The 22601-nt window shown below is 38.1% G+C and overlaps 2 protein-coding genes across 4 annotated transcripts in view; both read left to right on the top strand.

The window, feature by feature from the left end:
* phpt1 (phosphohistidine phosphatase 1) overlaps nucleotides 1-3126 on the top strand; it is a 4221-nt gene extending 1095 nt beyond the window's left edge. The window contains exons 2-3 of the mRNA XM_085279054.1: nucleotides 2531-2658; nucleotides 2790-3126. Of these exons, the coding sequence (XP_085135180.1) occupies nucleotides 2531-2658; nucleotides 2790-2882 (221 nt within the window). The 3' untranslated portion in view covers nucleotides 2883-3126. The remainder of the gene's footprint in view (nucleotides 1-2530; nucleotides 2659-2789) is intronic.
* Nucleotides 3127-3258: 132 nt separating this feature from the next.
* mamdc4 (MAM domain containing 4) lies at nucleotides 3259-21429 on the top strand. 3 transcript variants are annotated; one of them, XM_085279052.1, is made up of 29 exons: nucleotides 3259-5605; nucleotides 6649-6741; nucleotides 7387-7548; nucleotides 7683-7808; nucleotides 8014-8247; nucleotides 8374-8499; nucleotides 9701-9856; nucleotides 10005-10108; nucleotides 10644-10799; nucleotides 12006-12096; nucleotides 12212-12325; nucleotides 12730-12822; nucleotides 12917-13054; nucleotides 13145-13284; nucleotides 13847-13955; nucleotides 14070-14174; nucleotides 14627-14761; nucleotides 14878-15005; nucleotides 15697-15913; nucleotides 16008-16145; nucleotides 16215-16342; nucleotides 17918-18008; nucleotides 18595-18753; nucleotides 18855-18980; nucleotides 19069-19190; nucleotides 19304-19409; nucleotides 19735-19904; nucleotides 20051-20111; nucleotides 20541-21429. In XM_085279052.1, exons 1-28 carry the CDS (start codon nucleotides 5554-5556, stop codon nucleotides 20102-20104), a joined length of 3573 nt encoding a protein of 1190 aa, XP_085135178.1. In that variant the 5' UTR covers nucleotides 3259-5553; the 3' UTR covers nucleotides 20105-20111; nucleotides 20541-21429. The 3 variants fall into 3 exon arrangements, with proteins under 3 accessions (XP_085135178.1, XP_085135176.1, XP_085135179.1); XM_085279050.1 differs by having other exon boundaries at nucleotides 20048-20111; XM_085279053.1 differs by lacking the exon at nucleotides 20051-20111.
* Nucleotides 21430-22601: the final 1172 nt, after the last annotated feature.

Genomic DNA, 22601 nt, shown 5'->3' with positions numbered 1-22601 from the left:
TCATTTCTCAAGTGGTGCATTAAAAAATTAATTATTTTGAGTTTCATAATAATTTGAATCTGCCTCCCCATAGTTTCCTGTTCTACCTCCGCATATAACCAACATTAGGATGTGTCTAGGTGTCCACAGGTGTGCGCACATGATTTCTTCCCTGAACTTATGTTCACTTTGAAATCAGTGTGTGTGTGTGTGTGTGTGTGTGTGTGTGAGAGAGAGAGAGAGAGAGAGAGAGAGAGAGAGAGAGAGAGAGAGAGAGAATGAAGCAATGACTCTGATCCATCATAAGGAAAGATAAGTTTTTGTCAGTGCAAAACAGGGTATAGTAAATGCAAGAGAGGCAGGTGAGATATTTTAAAAGGGAAAAAACAGACAAACTGGACCTGAAAATATCTTAAAAGTTTATTTTGTGACCCAGAAAGAGTAAATGGCCTGTATTTGTATAGCGCTTTTCTATTCCCTAAGAACCCCAAAGCGAGTAAGTAGAAGTAATAAGAGTAATATTAAAACTAAAAGGAGGACGCATTTGTCGGCTGCATTCGGAGTCTACGAATTTGGACAGCCTTTGGTGCGTCGCTGTGACGTAATCCGTCTACACATGCGGCCTCAGGAGGATGCAGCCCATGAATTTGGACACCCCCTATATCCCTGTCCCATCCTGATCACGCCAAAAATAATCTTAACATGTTCAATTTAGCTGCTTCCAGCTAGGCCTCCCCTATTTTTTTTTTTTAAGTTTTGTTTTTTCTTTTTTTGCTACTTCACTCAATCCTATCAATCAATCAATTTATTTATAAGCACATTTAAAAACAACACAGGTTGACCAAAGTGCTGTACGTAGTAAAAAAAAGTAAAAAGCATCACTCTGTGTTCCACCCTCTTCTTAATGTCTACCACAGCCATCCCAGTCCTTTTTGCATATCCACCACCATCTATCGTTCAACATTTCTCTCCTTAACACCTTTTCGCCTCTGTTCCTGCATGTCCACTGAAGTCTACTTTAATATCCACTCACGCCCTCCTTCAGAATCACGCCTTCAATTTCCAGCTTCAAACTCATAATCCTGTCTGACAGTCTTCACCTCCACAACATTCTTCATATACTCTTGTCAAGATTACCTCTACTCTATTTTACTTCATATCTACACCATAGTAGAACTATCTCGATCCACCTCCAATGCTTCTGGCCTCGCTTCCGTTCCAGCTGTTTTTCTGCACACACAATATATCTACTAATCTTCCCCCATTCATAAATGCTCTCTGTTTACCAGACAGTTTCTACACTTAAAGTCCCTGCTCTCTCCTTCACACTCCTAATTTTCCTTCAGTCTCGCTGCCTCCTAACATGCCTTCTCCCTTTCCTTTTCCTTTGTCTTTGGCCAACACAAGGCAAAGTTTCAGCACAGTTTCTAAGGTCAGCCTGTTGGCCAGCAGCATCATTTTTACTTCTTTTTTTTGTCAGGGTAATATCTTATCTACTACTACTCTAAATTGCTATTCTAATATAAATATGTATAATTTATATGGATTTCTTTCTATTCAACACAATTCATAATATAAATATTAAATGGAAAAAGTAAAATGTATAGACTTTGTTTCTATTACCCAGTTATTAGTAAGTACATTAAGCAAACATTACTAAGAAATGAACAAAGAATTTCTGTGTGGCTCAAGCACACGGCCACAATATGCTCAAATATCCCTCATGCCACAGATAAAGTGCGGCCTAGAGAATCCACATTTCCCCAACCAGTCAAAAGATCTGTAGACTTTATGCATGGCTCTGCCCCTATCCCCTACCCAACCTCCACCTTTCCTCCGCTTTGTCTCTTTTATATTGTGGAGGAGGAATTATCACCACCTCCAGCCTGTCGTTGATAGCTCTGTGCAGACCATACATTAAGGCCTCACCGTGCCTGCGCTTTCTCCTCAGGCTCAGCTTTTCACTTTTTCACAGTTTTGACCTTTTCTCCTCCCTATGAGCTGCACGACGAGCTTGTTGTGCTCCTTGGTTCTATAGGGGAAGCAAAGACACTGTTTTACATCTAATGTATATTTTACATGTCTGTGCACTCATTGACCGACTGCCTCATTTTGGCTTTGGAATTTTGTAATGAAGGGATGTTTATGTAATCCGTTGGTGCTTATTATGTAGTATTGGTACACAATATGGAGCGGCACAAAATATTATAAACACTGTATAATAACAGGCAGCCTTCAGGATAACCGCAGACTTTATGAATGCAATACTGATGGCTTTGCATTTAGTAATGACAGATCTGTGCTGCTCTCTGCTGGACAACACTGAAAGCACAGTACATGCAATTTTATTTAACAGCTGACCAACCTCATGAAACTCAATGAACACTGTATGGACACATCCACATACCAAGCAGGCATTTGAAATTATAAATAAAACTCCAGTTACAAACTCTAAGTCACCAAGCTATATTTTCTAAGGCAATAATTCATACTTTGATGTAGAAAATATTCCAAAAACTTTGTTTCTGAGTTGTATCCATCCTTTTCCCAGCTGACATCTATGAGAAGGTAGCAGAGGAGCTGGAAAGGGACGGGCACTTGGACTGTGAGTGTATAGGAGGAGGGAGAATCAAACATGACCCCCAGGCCAAGAAGATCCATGTCTACGGATACTCCATGGTGGGTGATTCTGATCTGTAAATACTGAGAAAGTATGAATACAATGATGGTTTTTGGGTTTTTTTAGTGGTTTAAATCAAATGTTATTTCATCTTTCTGATGAAACACTGATGTGTCTTTTTTGATCACAGGGATTCGGAAGAGCAAACCATGCAGTGACCACTGAGAAACTCAAGGTTCGGTATCCAGACTATGAGGTGACCTGGGATAATGAAGGCTACTGAAATAAACTTTAAACAGCTTCTACTTAATTCCCTGTAACCCTGGACTGATGTATTTTTTTTGTAACCCTTCGTTATCAGGCTAAACACATTTAGGATTTTTCTTTTTATTAATACAACAGCTTTAAGTTTTCACCTTCCTTCCTTGTGTAAAACATAACAGCTTTTCATAGTGTAGCTAATAATTTAATGAATTTGTCATGTGGAAACATTTAAAATAAATGACTGCCTGCGCTGGCTTTGCAGATTACCGCCTCTCCTTCACTGACTCGTTTTAGAGTCATGATCCCTCATAAATTTCTTTGGAAATTTAAGTTACAAAGCAAATCTTACAAGTTTTGATGTGGGGTTTTATTGTGAAATGTGTGCTTATATTATGTGCCTCTTTCCTGCAGAGCAGAAAAATGACAACACCCCATCTCTTTGCTTAGCTTACTTTTTACAGCAGCTATGGTCCAGATTCCAGCGTGCTGTAAACTGTTGATTAAAATGGGCACAGTTGCTAGATAAAAGTAAATGAACTTGATGCTCCTGATTACTACCATTGTGCTGAAGTATTCTGAAATGATTCTGACATTCTGACATATAGGATCCAATATTTATAATATATACCCAAAAATCCAATATTCTGATATATCATCTGATATTTACCCAGTGTGCGTAGCACAGGTATTTCTCTCGATTTCTGACAGGTTTACAAAATGACTTGCATTTTTTTAAGCAATATAACTGAAAATAAGTGACTGAGATCATAAGTTCATCAGGAACATATTCACTGAGGTCAGGTCAGATTTAACAAGCCAATTTTCCCATAGACTTCCATAAGCCTGGAAGTGTTTGCAACCAAGGCTATTGCCATCTGTTGGCTTTTTAATTATCAGATATATGCTAATTAGTGCTTGTAGAGACTAATAAAATACTAGAATTTCACTCAACAAAACTGAAGAACAAACGTCTTGGGTAAGTTGTATCACACATAAAGACACATTATTAGTCAGATTATTCCATTAAAATGCTTCAAAATGGGCCAACACCACAAACACAGTGGAGATGAGCTCAGTGACTCAGTAGGGAGGTCAGGCAGTTGGCAGTTCTCAATCAACTGCAAATTTCTCTAAATCCATGACCTAACAGAATTGAGGGTTTGTTTGTTTGTTTGTTTTGTAAATTAAGCATGTCATACTTTATGGCTTTATGGGGAAAAAATGTTTACAAAATGAACACTGAATAAGACTTAAACTAGTGACTGAGGCCATAAACTTATCAGGAATAGGTTTACTGCGTTCATAAAGCAGGTGAACTAAAGCAAGGTGGCCCCTTGCTGCCATAACAAACAATACTGGTTTAATGCTGTTCCACACTGGCTTCCATTTTCAGATTTGGAAACTATGTATAACTTTTCTATACAGCATATGATCCACAGCATATTTATGCCAGGACAGAAACCTGACAACACATTTTTTATTCTACATATGTTCAAACAGTACCTGAAACACAATTCACAATGTATAACATGTGTTAGAAAATACATATTAATAATCAGTAAAGATAACTGTGGATAAAAATGCATTCAAATGTTTAATTTAAAATAGACAGTCATGTAAAAAAAAAGAAAAAGACATTTTTCACAGGGCTCTAATGCAGTTCTGTGAAGGACTAAGTATCCTTACGGCTTCCATGGTAAGTAGCAGCTAGGTGCTCCTAATCTGATGCAATTGATTAATTGATCATCACTAAGTGTGAGCATCTCTTCCAAGAAGATTTAGCATTTTCCCGGTCGGAGCTTTCAAGTGTTAACACAGCGCCACGTTCTTCCCAAGAGTGGGCACCTCAGTAAATTCGACCCAAGGTCAGACCGTGCAACGCTCAGAGAAATATAAAACAAACCCAACAGCTACAACTTAGACTCTACAGACCTCAGTTAACATGTTAAATGTAACAACTGTAAAAAGAACATGTATGGTTTCTTTGGAAGGATTGCCCCGGCGTGCCATGGTCTCTTAAAAGAACATGGCAGCACATCTTATATTTGCAAAATTGCACGTAAACACACCACAAGTCTTCAGGACCTTACTCAACCAAAGTAGAGATGTTTGGTCATAATGTGCGGTGCCACATTTGAAGAAAACCAAACATGGCTAATGGCAAATGCCTTATACCAACTGCCACGCATGGTGGTGGAGGGGTGATGATTTGGGCTTGTTTCAGAGCCACAGGATCCGGGCACCTCTCCTGTCACTGAGTCAACCGTGAGCGCCTTTGAATACCAATGGATTCTAGAATGCAGTGTTATAAACTGCACCTATTAATAAAGACAAAGATAAATGAATCTACTGAGGTAATGATGTTGGAGTAATGCATGCGTGACTTAAAGCAGGATGCTGCCCATGTTTCTGTCTTAAATACCTATGCAGCATGACTGAGGTAAGCTAAAATCGCTTCCGTAAACTGCACTTTGCATCTGCTTTGCTCTGCATTTCTATATCCGCCAAGTAAATGAGCAATGTCCGGACATCCGCCATCGTTTGTAGGAGATTATTTTATAATTGTTGGCTGCTGTTGCATGATGGGTGATTTTAAAGTCCAACTGTTATCTCTCATGCACAGAGAAGAGGTCAGAGTCAACAATAAAGTCTCTGCAGGTTGATGTGGTGCAAGAAGGGAGAAAAAGAAGATGTTTCATGTGAGGAGCTTAGCGCTCATTCTGCTGTGGGCTCTGCAGTGGGGTAAGAAAACCTTCAATTAGATTTTAATTATGTGCAGCAATAATGGTGCTAACTATTCCAAACTGAACTTGTGCAGCCCTGCTACACATAGATTGAAATAATGTCTTGACAAGTCAGTTGATTTTGGATTTTTTAATCAAGCCACAGTCAGTAAAAAACTAAAAAATTAGTATTTGATAAAGAAGCCACAAGCAGTTGAAAGATTTTCTCTTTCATCTCAGTCTCAGATGCACAACTGTTGTTGCTATGGAGGTTTTTGCTATCTTTGGGAATTTAGGCAACCTGGCATTTGTTTTCCATCTGATAATTAAAGATCCACAGACAGAACAGACATGTTGAGACAGAACATATAATTAACCTTAATATTTAATATCACAAATATAAAGGATAAAGAAATGCTCAATGGGGTTTTGAGTATTTCACAACTCTAAGAGTCCAGAGAAGACTTCAATATTTCAGGTAATTTTTGATGTCAGGTAATAACTCCTTACTAAAAATGTGAGCTTTCATGTGTGATTTATTTTCTAACAAAATGATGATGTGATGTCTTCTGGGATATTCAGACTCAAAAATCAAATGTCTGGTGTCCTGTCTATTTTCTAGCTATTAGGTTACTGAATCATAAAGTCTTGAGTCTTAGTCAGAGACATTTGGTTGGACAGATGCCTTCAGTGGATGGTGTCACCCTGATTACCTCTCTGCGGTCTTTGAGTCTGTTGGCATTAGATGGGTTGTAAACCTTTGAGTCATGAGTCATGAGAGAGTTTGGGCCTGAGTCACACACCCAGAAGCAAAGATGGAAAATATTTGAGTATTTTCAATCTTTGGCTGGAAGATATTTGCATATTTACATCAGCTCTGACAGGTTAAGGCTTCTACTAATAACCTGTTGTCTTTTAATAGGAAAGGCTACAGTTATTTTTTGCAGTCCATAGTGATCATTGGTCTGATTTTTGACCATCTCATACACCCTTGATCAGCAAGTGTAATTTCACAGGACAAAAGAAAAAAAAAAGAATTTTGTGTTTCATATTCTTATCCAGCTGCTGGCTCTTCAGCTCAGTCGTGTCAAGCTCCTGGGGGGAAATGTAACTTTGTGCAAGACTGTCCAGACTGGAGTGATGAGCAAGGCTGTGGTAAGTTTTAAAAATGTAATTTAGTCCCATCTATAATCGGATTTTTATTTTATTTTTTTGCCATTTCTTGTCAGATTTGTCTCAAAAACTGGAAAATGCTTCAGTGCTGAGTATGCTGAATATTGTATTTATTGTATTTAGGACAGTGCATGATATTGAACATAAATGTAAAAAAAATTACATGAATGTAAACATACCAGATTATAGCCAAGGGCTAATTTCCATCTGTTGTCCTTAAGCATAAAATGTGATTATATGATTAGCATCACCCATAGATTTGACTTGACTATATCAATGTGATCATGTTACATGATCATTATGGTCTCATTAAGCTTCTGTGTTTTATTGACATTCTGAAAGGGGAATTTTAACTAATTTTGAGATGCTGGTCACTTATGTTCAAATAAAACAATCATCATATTTAAGATAAAAATTAAAAGACCCTGATTTTGCATCTGTGGCATCTGCTTGCTACGGGAAAACTTAGCGGTTTCTAAGGTTTGGTCACAATTTCTAGATTTTATACCTACACAGCAGGAAAATTTTACTCCAAATTATGGTAGGGTAAATAGTTTTCTTAGTGGAAGACCTCTCCTGTAATACACAGTATTATAACAACTGAATGCTCTGTCACCCCTGTGAAAGGCTACAATGGAAAGGGGTTTGTGTGTGACTTTGAGGATGAAGGAATGTGTGGATGGGCTGACACGTCGCCCAGTGCACAATACAAATGGGAGAGACATCAGAGAGGGGAAACAGTGCCTGACAGTGGACCGTCCACCGATTACACCACCGGCACAGCCATAGGTATTGTACAGTCTTTTTTATTGTCATGTTTATAGTCAAAGCTGTATTATTGCAAGTATTTTAGAGAGTCATCCTGCATTAAACTGGAATGGTAATATCTTAAAATGTTCTAATCAATATGTCTTTTTACAAAGGTTGGTTCATGGGAATCAGTGCAGTGAATGAAGACTTGCTCCACACTGCAGTTTTAATCTCTCCAGAGATTAATCAGTCTTCAACAACGTGTCGCCTTCGCCTCAGATACTTCCTGTGGGACTCGGGTAATGATGGCAAATAACTGCATGTCATATATTTAGATAACCAGGTTTTTTCCTCTCCGTCTCTCTCTGTTAGTCCTGTTTTTGGTCATAACAAGCCCTACCTTTAAAAATGTACAATGTTTCTTTAACAATCTTTAAAGATAAAATGTATTTCCCCTGCAGCTGTCGTGCTAATGAATACTTTAATGTTTACTTTTTACTGTAGGTAACACCGGTCTGGGATCTACGCCCTTGTGGGCATCTGTCCTCTACCCAGGTGGTGAAGAGGCTGTTGTTTGGCGTCCTGAGGCCTCCAGTGTTCGTGCCTGGAGGGAAGCTCTCATCTTTCTGGGCCGGATTCCCTCAACTTTTCAAATCCGTCTTCACTCGCTGCGGTCAGTGGGACAAAGAGGAGATGTGGCCATAGACCAGCTGGAGTTTCTAGACTGTGCTCTTCCCTGTAAGCCCCTCAAAAGATCCCATTTGTCCCTGCCTTTTTTCAAGTCCTTGCAGAGTGTTTTACAATCAATTAATTCCAGTAAACTGATTCATAAGTGATAGTTTTTTATTTTCTCTTGATCATCAGCACCAGTCCCCGGGGGAAACTGTTCAGCAGGGATGGTGAAGTGTAACAACGAGGCCTGTGTGGAGGAGCGCCATCTCTGTGATGGCAGCGATGACTGTGGTGATGGATCTGATGAGCTCAACTGCAGTGAGAAATCTAATTTCACCTGAATCCCATAATAAATATGTAGGAATATTTTAGTCACAATACAAAGTAATAAAATTGGTGGGGAAAACAGACTTATTGTTCACAAAAGTTCAATCAAATTAAAAAAATGTCTGCAAATGTCACTGGAAGTACGTTCAGACACAGCTATAGTCCCAGTCGATGCGCCGGTGTGTACAAGCGTAGCACCACCATGTATTTTGATCAGTGTGCTAAAACCACTTTTGTAGTCCTAACCATCAGCTGACCTAACCAAAAATGTCCTCATCATATCATCAGTGAATGACACGCGGCTCTTTGCTCTTGAATAGGACACCTGTGCACAGGGTCCTTTGTCCCTTTTAGCAGAAGTGACATAGAGTAATAGGCCTGTGCAATTAATACAAATTAAAACGTAATTACAATTATAATTTCAAGCATGTGTGAAAATATTGCTAAGATGCATTTGTTTTTTCTATGGCACTTCTTTGTTTATTGTTATCAAGCTAAAACTCCAAACTCAGTCTCCAACAGTGTGTGGCAGGTTTAGTTCAGATTGGAAGACAGACTGACTTTTGTCAACAGGAATAATAAAACGTGGTTAAAATAATAAAACTGACAAGGAACAACAAATCCAAATCCATTGTCAGTACGATTTAAAATAATCATGAGTGCCTTGGGTTGCAAAAAGAAGATGTGTTATTATATAAGGCAGTGGAAAAGCGGTTCTTGTGTATTTTGCTCAGTTGCCTCAGAATAAACATTCCTGTAGAAGCGACTCATATCAATATCATCTTTTAGCTTTTGTAAGAAATGCTGAAATCAGAATGAATCATCTTACATTAAATATCTTTGTCAAAAGGAGCTTTTTATTGGTAAGGACCAAACTGTCTTCATGTTAATATTTTAAGCAAAATTACTCCCAACAAAGTGCTGCGGCTGGAATGGCTGCCATGTTTCCCAGTAACAAAAAACCTGATTTTGTACTCAGTACTTTGTAAAACAGAGTTTGCTTGAAGGAGGTTGCTTGTGATCGAGAGGCAACACAGGTATTGGGCAAAGATCGGTATGTATTTTTAAATAATATTTATAAACCAGGTTTAAGGCTTTAAAAAAGTTGCCACGATGACCATGTCCATCTTTTATGGACAGTACACTTCATGATGATGACTATTTGTTCCGTCTTTGTTTGTTGCGTCCCCAGCTCAATATGAGTCCTGTGACTTTGAGGAAGGCCTGTGCATTTGGGACCTAAGGTCAATTTCATCATTGAAATGGGTAAGGACAAATCAGACACAGATCACCAACACAGATCCTCTGAAAGGACCAGGCAGAGATCATTCTAGTAACTCAGCATCAGGTATGATATTCAGACAAATCAGAAGACCCTTTTGTATTTTTGATACTGAAGCTATCCTATTACTCCTTACTGCTAGTATTTGAAATGCTTTTGTATTAGAAATAAAAGGCAGATTTAAAAAAATACTATGTCATTGTTTTTATTTCAGGTCATTTTCTCTATGTTACGGTCCCTGATGAGGGTCTCAAAAGGGACTGGGCCTCCTTCCAAAGTCACTCTCTTGAACCCACCAACAGTTCACATCCTTGTAAGGTGAGTCCAAAACTGATGCCTTCGTTCTTCAGCGGCTTTTACTTTTACTGTTTCACAGTAGTCTGAAACATTCAAATGCTTTGAAAAGGTAAAAATGTGGAAAATGTTATTCACAAATTGAATTAACAGTCACATAAGGGTTATTGTTTTTTTTAAAGTATACTTTCTTATTTAAAAAAAAAAGGGGGGGGGGGGAGGAGGGCAGGGATAGCTCAGTAGGTAGAGTCGTGGCCCCATGATCGGAAGGTCGGTGGTTTGAATCCACTGAACGCCTACCCTGAGGTACCCCTGAGCAAGGTACCGTCCCTACACACTGCTCCTCGGGCACCCAATGGCTGCCCACTGCTTCACTGAGTGAATGGGTTAAATGCAGAGAGTAATTTCCCCATGGGGATCAATAAAGTACACTTTCTTTCTTTCTTAAATTCCTGGAGAGAAAAGCATTTTTTCATCCCTCATCTTTAAATTAAAATTGTTAACAATAATTTGAATTCAATTCCTAATTTCACGAGTTTACTGCACCTGCCTGTTGTAGATGGTGATGTACACTCACCAGTTTGGGCCGAGGTCGGGGGGTTTGACGGTGTTGGTTGCAGATAAATATATCTACCCAGTGTGGGAAAGAGGTGGCTCTCTAGGTGATCTCTGGGTAAAGGCAGAGGTGGAGATTGTCACCAACGTCACTTTCCAGGTAAGTGCCTCTCACAGGTGAATTAATAACCGTAATAGGGAAGCTGGGCTTCACCCATTCCAACTCTAAAATAGGGATATTGATGGGTTACGACTACAAATCTTAAAAAAAACAAACCCTGAATAGCAAAGAAGTTATTACATAAGGTAAAGATCAGTAAAATTAGGTTTTTGTAAGTAAGTAAAGTTTACAGAATCAGTTAAGTCTGGCCACAGAAATTCATGTAGCTCGGAGGTGCGATGATTTGATAAGAGATGATTCATCCAAGCCACTACAGTAATCTATGTAATGTTTACTGCTAATACTGAGATTGGTGTTTTGGTGAGCCAATTAAGGATAGCTGGGAGTCATCGTTTAATCAAACACTTTTCCACACAGAAAACTTTAAATTCTTAATACATGAACATTATGAAATAGTTCAGAGGGAAGTTGATGTTGTGAAGGCAACAGTGGTTAAATTTTAACTTTAAGCTTAAATAATTAAAATATGAGGGAAAATATTTTTACCTTTTCACATATACTTTAATTTACTTTAACGGAAATGATGGTGATTATTCAGTTCAGTTCAATTCCATGTAATATACCAAAAGCCGCTTTATATCATAATGTAAAGACCCTGCAATACTGGGTCTCCATGTACCTATGTAATTAATGCACACAAATCCATATATATATATTTTTTTTTTTCATTATTGTTCTACTAATATATATAAGAAATATATCATAATATAATATATTTAAAAAATAACATTTAAATGTAAACATTTAAAATGAATATAACATCGCCTAAAAAGCAAACAACAACATTTTATAGATCGCATTAAACCAAAGCTTCTCAGCTCTAGCGTACAGCTTCTACATGCGCATAAATAATCGAAAATCAAAAGTTTCTGACTTTAAAATAAAAAACATTTGAGATCTGAATGTAATACTCAATAGAAAGAAAAGAACAGTTTACATGCGACAAATGAAGAATAAAAGAAAAGAAAACATCTCTTTTAATTTGAGTTTACGTGACTACTAAATGTAATTTAGTATTTTTGTACTCACAAAATTCAAAAATCCAGCAGCTTGGAAATAAGCGATTTAGTTGTTGTTGGGCTTTGTTTTTTTGTTTTTTTACCTCTTTTATAGTGTAACTGATGAGAATTTTAGTTGAAATATAAAATAGCTAATCTGCTCTTTTGAATTATTTTCTCCCTATAGATCCTGATTATGGCAGCAATCAGAAACTTTGCATATGGAGGTATCGCGATTGACAGCATTGTTTTGTCTCCCGAATGCCGCTTATCAAGCAGTAAGCTTCTTAATTGTCTTAACTTTGAGAAAAAACATCTGCAGGGAATAAGTATAAACATCTTGTGTCGTTGAATGACTCTTGCTCATCTATGGAAGTATTATCTCTTCCATAGATAATACTTCTGTTGAAACATTCCCTGGTCCCCCTAAAAATCCATGTGCTGAACCGGATAAGTTGTGTGATTTTCATATTGACTGTGAAGGAGCAGAGGATGAAGCTAAATGTGGTGAGTGTATTCATCCTGCTTATTCGGTTTGACTTTTTTAAAATGGTCTGCAAAGTTTTAAATTATTATAAGACTTTTGATTTTATGAAATGAAGTGATGCTGATTCCAGCAGGGTGTTCCTAAACTTAACCCAACTCTATTAATAATAGCTATTTTATTTCAAGAAGAAGGTTAATATACTTAAAAGAGTCTGCTGGTAAATAATTAACTTGTATTTTACACAATTTCATTGCTAATTTTCAAAAATAAATTAAGTAGGTTGTGTTTATTGCTTTGGTTGCTCCTAAACTTTACAAGTAATGTCTCATGCATGGAACATGTAATATACAAGGTTATTGCTGATTATGGTTGCATTTTTAATCACTGCTGTTAACTGCTGTTTCTTCAAAAACCTCTTCTGCAGGTGATTTCTCTTACTCTCAGGGCAGCTCTGGGTGGACTGACACCAGTCTTGGGGGTCAAGGTTGGGTACTATATCAAAATTCCACAGCCCAGGGTACAGACAGCTCTTTCTGGTATTCATTTATTTATTTGTTTAGTGCTAATTTCATAGTACAATTTATTCCCATGGGTCTATTTTCATCTGTCAGAGGAGTTTCTGTATGTAGCCAAAGCTCCAGGCCAGCAGCTGACTGAAGCCCAAACACGGACCCCCCTCCTAGGCCCCACTGGTCCCAATTGTAGCATGAGCTTTGATTATGCACTAACTGGGAAACCCAGTTATATTGGTAAGTTGTTGCCCTGCAAATCTTTTTATTCTTTCCAGAACACAAACTTGGTATGCTGTAAATAACCCCGGTTGCATCTTTCTGCTGCAGGTGATCTGTCCGTCAGAGTGATCGACAGCTCAATGGGCACGGGGCCTAAATTGTGGGAGTTTAATGGGAAGACTGGACCAGAGGCAGAGAATTGGCAACACGCTGACATACTCATTGGATTCAGGAAAAATCGATTCCAGGTCAGCTTAACTTTAGTCTTGCTGCTCAGGTATTTATCATTTTGCTCAACTAAAGAGATACAACTCCTCTTCTCATTGGCTGACTCTCATAAACAGAAAATTTGAATAGTAGCTGGGTGGGGCTTCTGTGCCACTTTGATGATATCAGCTTTCAGTGAGGTCATCATACAAAGCCCGAGATTAAACATGACCTCATTATTTAAAATATTTACCTTGTTTAACATGAGTGCCCATCGCTCTAACAGTACACATGACATGAGCTATATTATTATATTTTTAACTTCAGTCTGAAAACTATAGTCAAAAGAAAAGAGAGTTTTGGGAGGTTTAAGCAACACACTCTATAGGAAATCTGCCAATGGCACATTCAGAGGAAGTATAAGCTGAACCATCTGCTCATGGATTTGAGATCAGCTGATCTGACACAATTGATGTTGAGTTTCACTTTGTGGCTTGACTAAGCTAATGCTATGCTATTTGTTTTTCTGTAACACAAAATCAAACAATGAAACAGTTAAAATATTATTTAACTCATTAGACCGCTTTGTTTTATCTTCACCAGCTTGCTTTTGAAGCTCACGCTAAGAAACTTTGTCAGTGCTCCAAGATTAAAGTGAAAAATGTCCAATTTAGTGACTGTCATGTTGACTATTATCCATGGTCTCCAACAGGTAACTTTAATATCTACTTATAATTTACATAATTTATGATGCTCAGTTTAAAGTTTTTCCAGTAAATTGTCTAGCACTTGCTTAAACCAACCAGTTTTGTGTGTGTTTGCCCAGGATTGTCATGTAACTTTGAAGAAGGACTGTGTGGATGGTATCAGGACAGCAGCGACAACTTTGACTGGACAATGCTCAGTGGGATGGACCATACTATCAGTGTTGGTAAGCTCATTTCAAATAAATTAATCTAGCATTTTATACAGGCTTTTAATCAGGGAGCATCTCAGATGTACATACTTTTAAATCCTTTCCACAGACTCACTCTCTCTATTAGAAAACCCTCAGTGTGGTTTGGTGCAGGTGTAATGCTCTTAACTGCTGTCAGTAATGATTGGTCCTTGTTAATTGATTTTTTCAGCTGACATTTAGGATGTTATTCTTGTCACAAAGCTGAGAGATGTTTCTTTGCTATAAACTCCTTTCAGTCCCTGTCGATAAATGATGGAAAGCACAGTAAAAGTACTTTGTAATAATTTAATGTAATTTCTTTTGAATAGTTGCCATAAATATAATACAAGTTTGAAAGTGAAGATACTAATTTTGCTAAGCATTATGTCATTGGTATTATACTGTGTCAGTGTCTGATGCCGACCTGTCTGTCTGTTGATGTTCAGGCAGAAGCCTTGTCGTGGACATGAGGAGTCCATACCTGCACGGTTTGTTTGGACGCTTAATTTCCTTTCCACAGTCACCGGGTCCTAAAGATTACTGCCTTTACTTCTTCTACAAAGTCTATGGGCCAAATGCAGGTGATGATAATTTGACTAAAAGAATTTAATATGTAAATTTAGAATGAAAGATTGTTTCTTCAGTAAAAAAAGAAAAACAAACCTTTAACTAGAAATCTCTGATAATTTTCTTCCAGGTACTCTGAATGTGAAGCTAATAGATAACAAAGGTTTTGAGATGGTCCTGTGGACCCACAGTGGAGCTCGTGGAAATGTTTGGCATGAAGCACAATGCCCAGTACCGCACCAGATCTCAAAATTTCATGTATGTAATGACTGCACACAGCACCAGTGAAATTACTAAAACAAGGAAATCCATCCTTTTTTCTTCAGCACTTATCCAACTGAGGGTCATGGGTACTGTAGCCTATCCCAGCTGACACAAAGTGAAACTGGTTTTAAACAAATGGTTTGAGTTTTTGGAGAAACTTTGCCCACTTGTGGTAAAACAAAACATCATTGCAGCTGTAAGGGAGTAGATGCCCTTCACAGGTAGACCTATCCTGCCTGCCGCTGGTTTAAAATGCAGCACTGACGCTTTTTGCTTTTATGAAGAATAAAGACCACATCTCCCTTTAACTCATCACTGAGTACAAGTGAAGTGCAGAAATTATTTTGGTCAATTTTTTAACAGCTGAACCTCTCTTCACCTCCAAAGATCTTAAATATGTATAACGACCCACAATTTTTCTTTATCATTTTTACCATGATGCCATGCCCACTTATGCCAGCTTTCTGTCTTATGTTTGTATTTTTTGTTGCTTGTGCATGTTTTTATTAATTTACTTCTGTCTGCTTATTTATGCTTATGTTTCATCTGAAACATAGATATCAAGTTTCTGTCAATGACATTGTCCAGTATTTGTTGTTTTAAAATCCCCTGTACACATTAATTAACTTGGCTTTTTAATAGGAATAGTTAATAACATCTTCCTTCTCTTCCAATTCATCAACAGCTGATGTTTGAAGCCGTTCGCTCTGGCTATGATGGACTCATTGCCATTGACGATGTGGCATTCTTGGAGGGTCCCTGTACCAACCCAAGGATGTGTTCCTTTGAAGGCCAACAGTGTGGGTACACCAGCTCTAGTAAAGATCAGTGGCTCCACCGTAGCGGATACACATCCACATCAAATGGGCCCAAATTTGATCACACCCTGGAGACTGAACAGGGTGAGAAACACCCCTGCTGTTTAACATTAGAATATACATGCAGGAGACTGAGAAATTGAGAATTGTGTTCATGCGCTGTATGGTCTCTATCCAGGTTTCTACATGGTTGTTAACACTGGAGCAAGCATCCTTCCCTCAGGTAGCACTGCAGTCCTCACCTCATCTGTTCGCCAAGGAACTACCCGTACTGAGTGTCTAAATTTCTGGTATCACATGGGAGGAGTGAATCCAGGTGGGCCAGCTTCACAGAGGAAAACACAGACACACACATAAAGTTAAACTAATGGAGTGTGTCCCATAGGTTCTCTTACAGTGTATATGAAGCCAGTGAAGGGAGAGCGGGTCAAGCTATTTACAAACAACCTGAATCAAGGAGATGTGTGGCGTCATGGCTATGGCAACATTTCGAGCTCCCTTGAGGACTGGCAGGTAAGTGTGAAGGCAGATACAGACTTTTTAAGCCACTTTTAATGTGATTAATTTATCCTTCACATAAAATAAACTACTCATTTAATAAACTCATTTATCTAAAAATATGAACATGTGTGAATTCAATTTTCAGCAGTCTGCCTGAGTCACTCACACTCTCCGCTCTCTCTATACTGTGCAAAAATTTCGAGCCATCTCACTGTCATCCCATCAGCAAAGAACCAATTTTAGTTTGCATTTCTAGACACATCATTTGTTCCACTTTCTTTAGCTGAATAACACATAACACACATAACACAGTTTGAAAGGCATAAAACAGTCATTTTACACCAACAAAGTGATTCCCATAATGCCATTAGCTGAAAACTTTGGCATGGTGTGCACTATGCACTTAAAAAATCTGAGGAAACCAGATAAGTATCTACAGCAGGTGTATCTGTGAGCTATGAACTTAATTAATAGGGAAAAAAATCATTATCTGATTGGCAACAGCTTCATTTTTCAGCATGCTAATGATCCCAGACACACTGTCAATGCAGTAAAAGCATATCTGTGTCATGACGCTGTGTGTGGCAGGCAGGTTAGGACCCAAATGTAGGACTGAACTTAATAGCTTTATTTCTGGAAAATACAAATAACTAAATCTAAGTAACTTAACTGACCGGTTCTCCTAGAAACATACACTGCAGGCACTGAACAAACGGGGCAAACAGCAAGAGGGAGATCATCACAAGGAGCACAAAAAGACACAGACAATATATATACATGAAGGAATCAGGGCAGAGAGGAAACACCTGGGGAACACGGCTGGATTATAATCTAACTGGCAAGACAGGGGAACAAACACTGAGACGTGACTGACTAAACAGAGAGAGAGCAAGAGACACATTGAAAATATATAACTACAGAATTATGACTATACATGGGGCATGGAACAGAGGGGAGGCTTGACAACAGAAATGTAAAGACTAGATAAGAAAACTAAGGTGACCTAAGAATACAAATGTTAAACAGAAGGCTAACAACTATAATAACCAAAACAAGGAACAGAATCTTAACCTCAGAATATTAAATAAACCAAAATCAAAAGTCCAAACACAGAAACGATGGGTCACAGACCCGTGACAATGACAATCTGGATAGAAAAACACACAGTGGAACACTATCAATCATGGTTCAACCTCCCTAAATCCAGGACCTCAGCATTTCTGAAGCAATGTGGGATCATTTTGACAGAGAATTTGGAGAAAAACGAAGGCAGATCCAAGAAAGCCAAGAAATAACTTTTAATTTCCTTCAAGATGCCTGGAGAACTATCCCTGAAAACTACTTAAAGAGATTACTGAGGGTCTGTGTGGAAGAATAAAGGTGGTCATATCAAATAATGGCTTTCAATTAGAATTCTACAAATTGTGTTTTTGTGTTGTACAGTGAATCTTCATGCAACTACTTCAGGTTTTCATAGCAAAAAACAAAGAAATGAGTGGTGCCTCAAGACTTTTGCACAGTAGCTTTTGATCTAAGGACTTTGTGCCCGCTGTTCAAAGCTTATTTTGTGGTAATTTTCTTCTGCAGTTGGAATTTGAGGTTGTCGGAGCTGGAGGGAAAGACACTTGCATTGCAATCGATGACATCTTTCTTTCACATTATCCCTGTGAAAATCAAGGTTTGTACTGACATGCCTCATCAAGATTGAAATCACTACAGATTTTAAGACTGCAGTAAAAGCAGCACGCAGCTCTATGTATCTAGATACTTTTCCTCATGGGCTTTAACCAAGGATCCCGCTAAGACTTTAAGACTACAGTAAAAATGACTTAAAAATATTACATTCTTTAGACATATTTTTGTTTGTCTTCCATTTTGTGCTGCATATTTAAAATTGTGGCTTCAGTGTGTCTGTACTACTCTGTGGTTACACTATGCTGAGTTAGAACAGGTTTTTTTTAAGTCTGAGGCTGGATGATGCTCTTAAAGGCTAGAGAAGTCTTTTACTCACCACTGGCCACAGGCCAAAGAAAATAATGCACTTAGTGTTGCACTCCTGCGGTGAGTGAAACCACAATTGCCTACAGTACCACCTAGAGAAGGTGTAAGCCAATTTGCACTGGTGTATTTTTATGTCTTTAACCCACTAAAATAAAGGCCTTATATTAGTTTTCAAAAACTACTCCGAGTACATGACTACCTCCTCTATAATATTTTATCCTACTCAATATTGCACAATTATAGCGTAATATTTATTTTGTTAGATTCCCCAGGTTCCAAGTGTAGTATGGAGAGAGGCATGTGCAGCTGGAGCAACACTCAGAACATGACCATAGACAAACTGGACTGGGAGCTGACGAGTGCAGAGATGGAACATCACTACCCAATCCCACTTGACGACCACACTTTGGGCACAGAAAAAGGTAAAACCAGAGAGAAACAAACAACTAGACAGCTGGCGGATGCTGCAAAGTCACACTTCTTATCTTCTTTTTCAAAACACCCTTCTTTTCTTTTCTGCAAGGTCACTTCCTGTTCTTTCCAAGCAGCAATCGGACAGAAGTGAGTCAAAACGCTCTACTGCTGAGCCCTCACCTGCCCCCTACTAAGGGCACCTGCCTGAAGTTCTGGGTCTATAAAAGCCAGTCATGTAAGAAAGAAAAAACATATTCAATTTATGTCAGTTTTGAATGCATTTACCTGTAAATATTTTTAACCTTTTTTATGAATGACTTCAGCGGACTGCCAGCTAAAAGTATGGAGACTCTCCGAAGGTCGTTTCAACCCGCTGGCTGAGACCGAACTTGTTGGACTGTGGAAACGTTTTGACATCGACATCACATCTACTGAGAAATACCAGGTCAGGCTCACTTTTATAACAAATGGCTGAATACACTTAGTGACTTGCTGTTGTATGTAAGCATGTACGACCTACTGCAATCTCTGCTGTCATCTTACTTTTCCTGTAAACAGATTGTTTTTGAAGGCGTCAAAGGTACAGCAGGTGTGGTAGCTCTGGATGACATCGAATACACCATCGGGATCAACTGTGCTAACAAAGTCACAGATCCAATAAAACGTATGAGCAGAACTCCCAGATTTCTATTCAAACTATTGCAGACTGTATTAGAGGTTTTTAATGTTTCTGCACAATGTGCATGCTCAGATTCAGTGCTGAGAAATTTAAAAAGCAGCAGTCACTGCTAAGATGGTTTTTTTTAAATAAAATAAAATTTCCTAACTGACAAAGTGAATTTAGAACTAATATGCTTTTAATAATATTCAGTTTTTCAGCACTTTTTTTTAACCATTCAACCATTTGACTGAATTTCTAACTACAATGTAAAGTTTGGCTTCACTACATTAATGAGACAAATACTAAATGTTTCCCATCTGTGCTGCAGCCTCCCCAAACCGAAACAATGCAGGAGGGATCGCGGCGTCTGTGATTGTGGTCCTTCTGCTCATCGGCACGTTGGTCGGCCTGCTGGTTTTCTACCTGCGAACACGACAGACATCACCTTCCTCATTTGTTGCTGGTTTCACTAATGAGTCTTATGACACAGACCTCACAGTGAGTAAATCTGACATTCAGACCCTTAAGAACACTTGTCAGAAAGCAAAAGGACAAAAGCATTGCCCATATGATCAAAAATGCTGATTTTTACCTTAATGTGTCTTAATTAATCACTAATAATTAATTAGAGTTCACTTCAGCAGGACCATGTTACAGTTCCGCAGACCCAAAACCCAGATGGCAGCTGGTTTCAATAATGTCTCTGTGAGTATTTAATATGACATTTGCTGTTTGATTTCCAATCCCTATAAGAGGCAGCTTTATAGACTTTTCTGCCACCAGATGGTAGAAATAAACTCCAGAATACTTCATATAAACTAGCACTTAAACACCAGAGACAAAGTAACATGGTACCTGCTGAAGTCCTATCTGTCGCCACCTGTTAAATCTCTCATTCATACATTTTCTTACCAAAGTGCTGATTCACTGGGTTTTGGCTTCAGAGGCTGTACATGAACATAAAAATTTTTTTTATAGGCTTCTTTATTTCATGTTTGAATTTCATAAATATGTTAATAAATCATGAAATTAATGGTCAAAATAACGGAAAATAGAAGTTATCTTTCATGTAGCAGTTTATCCAAAATTGACATTTTCACTTCACAACAGTCTGACCTTTTTATGTTTTTGCAGGTCTCTTGTAACACCAGAGAAATGGAGGTGGAATGAGACTCAAGGTACAAAGGTTCTGCCACCCAAAGGTGGTTTGTTGAAAAAAGGTGATATCACAGCAGGAGAACTACTTATGTCACCCATACATCACACACACAATATGCAAGCATAGCTCACACACTGACCAACCAAGCTAAGCCTAATTGGTGAAGATACCTCAGATCAGATGTGACTCTGGCTGTGGATGGAAAGAAGACAAAAGGAGGTCTAATGTGTTTTGGATGAAAATGAACTTTCTCTAAATCAAGACTGGGCACAGCCCATGAATGACAGAAATGGCTGTAAGTAGATCCTTTTAGGTGTCTCAGAAACCTCGAACAGTTATAAGTTAATTTTAAGTGCAAGCAGCAGAAAGATTTCAGTAGTTTAAGCCCCCTTTTTATCTTCTAAAATGGGCACTCCTATTTTAGATAAAATAATTTGCTAGTTGTGGGAATAAATACTCAGCATATGGAAAAGTAATATAACTTTGTCTGTTCATAAGTTTTTTTTTCCCAGCTTCAGCCTAGAGACTACATGTTTATAACAGAATAAATGGGCCACTGGAGTTTGAAACTATTAGAGTTTATCAGAACCCTTGAGTTGCAATATGTAAGTGGAGTCCAATTCATATTAGGGACATAAACTCTTAATTTGTTGTTCAAAAAGAAGGAAAGTTGTGGACAAAAGAGAAAAGACTGTAAACACGCAGGTTATAGCCTTGAGAAAGTTGCATTTAAGTGGACGCTGAGGTGCGCTAGTGTTTGTAAAGATTGTTAGAGTAATGCAATGTTTTAGATGTACTGAAGGGTTAATTTTACTCTGTTTTAAAACAAGCTGTGATTGAGCTCTGGTAATAAATAATGATGACTACTGCAAGACCAGTGTTTTTTTTCTCTGATCCCAGATAGTACTTCTGGTGTATGCAGGAAGTAGGTCTAAAGATTTTTTCTGAAATCATATAAAAAAAAACTATAATTTATTTAAAGATTTGAGTAGTGAATTACCTGTTAATTATAAATTAATCAATAAGCAGTAGAAAATATAAAAGAGTAAATCGGTCATCTGAATAGCTAGCCAAAAGTACGGCTAACTGACAACATTGTTATCTTCTAAAAGTATAGGTAAATAGTTGTTGGCAGGTTGTATGTAGAAGCTAATGAAATAGCTTGCTAAACAACTGAAAAAGACTGTGAAACCTAGCTAAAATTATGAGTAAAACATATCTCAAACAAAAATGTCTACCTTGATATGTGCAGCTAAATATTAGCAGCTGAATTGTTAGCGAACAGAGTAACAGTTGAAATACAAGTTTTAATGAACACAATTTTTGATAACAGTATATTTATTACTTGAAATAGAAAGGTGAAAGTAGCTAGCAGTGAAGTTGTTAGCTAACAGTGTTGATTAATAGTGAAACTGCATGGATATACACTTTGTTTGGTACACCTGTTGAACTGCTTGTTGACACAAAAATCTTATCAGCCAGCCGCTGCACCAACTTGAGGCATTTAGGTATGGAGATGGCAACCTGCTGAAGTCCAGACCAAGCATCACAATCAGGAAGAAAGGTGATTTAAGTGACTTTGAATGTTGCATGGTCATTGGTACGAGATGGGCCTCCTGCTGATCTGCTGGGATTTTCCCACACAAGCATCTCAGTGGTTTAGAGATAATGGTTATATATATATACATATACACACATACACATACACATATACATATACATATATGTACATACATACATACATACACACACACACACACACACACACACACACACACACACACACACACACAGTGGGGCAAAAAAGTATTTAGTCAGCCACCGATTGTGCAAGTTCCCCCACCTAAAATGATGACAGAGGTCAGTAATTTGCACCAGAGGTACACTTCAACTGTGAGAGACAGAATGTGAAAAAAAAAATCCATGAATCCACATGGTAGGATTTGTAAAGAATTTATTTGTAAATCAGGGTGGAAAATAAGTATTTGGTCAATAACAAAAATACAACTCAATACTTTGTAACATAACCTTTGTTG

This window comes from Mchenga conophoros, linkage group LG7 (assembly GCF_057382185.1).
Source record: "Mchenga conophoros isolate Kocher_MC1m ecotype Shallow Benthic linkage group LG7, M_conophoros_male_GT1.1, whole genome shotgun sequence".
Taxonomy (NCBI): domain Eukaryota; kingdom Metazoa; phylum Chordata; class Actinopteri; order Cichliformes; family Cichlidae; genus Mchenga; species Mchenga conophoros.
This window is presented reverse-complemented; position numbering and strand designations above follow the sequence as displayed.

Coding starts and splice junctions, on each gene's coding strand:
- mamdc4 (XM_085279050.1), top strand. CDS start 5,554: ATGTTTCATGTGAGGAGCTTAGCGCTCATTCTGCTGTGGGCTCTGCAG. Junction 7,549..7,682: donor CACCACCGGCACAGCCATAG/GTATTGTACAGT, acceptor CTTTTTACAAAG/GTTGGTTCATGGGAATCAGT. Junction 12,326..12,729: donor AGAGGATGAAGCTAAATGTG/GTGAGTGTATTC, acceptor CCTCTTCTGCAG/GTGATTTCTCTTACTCTCAG.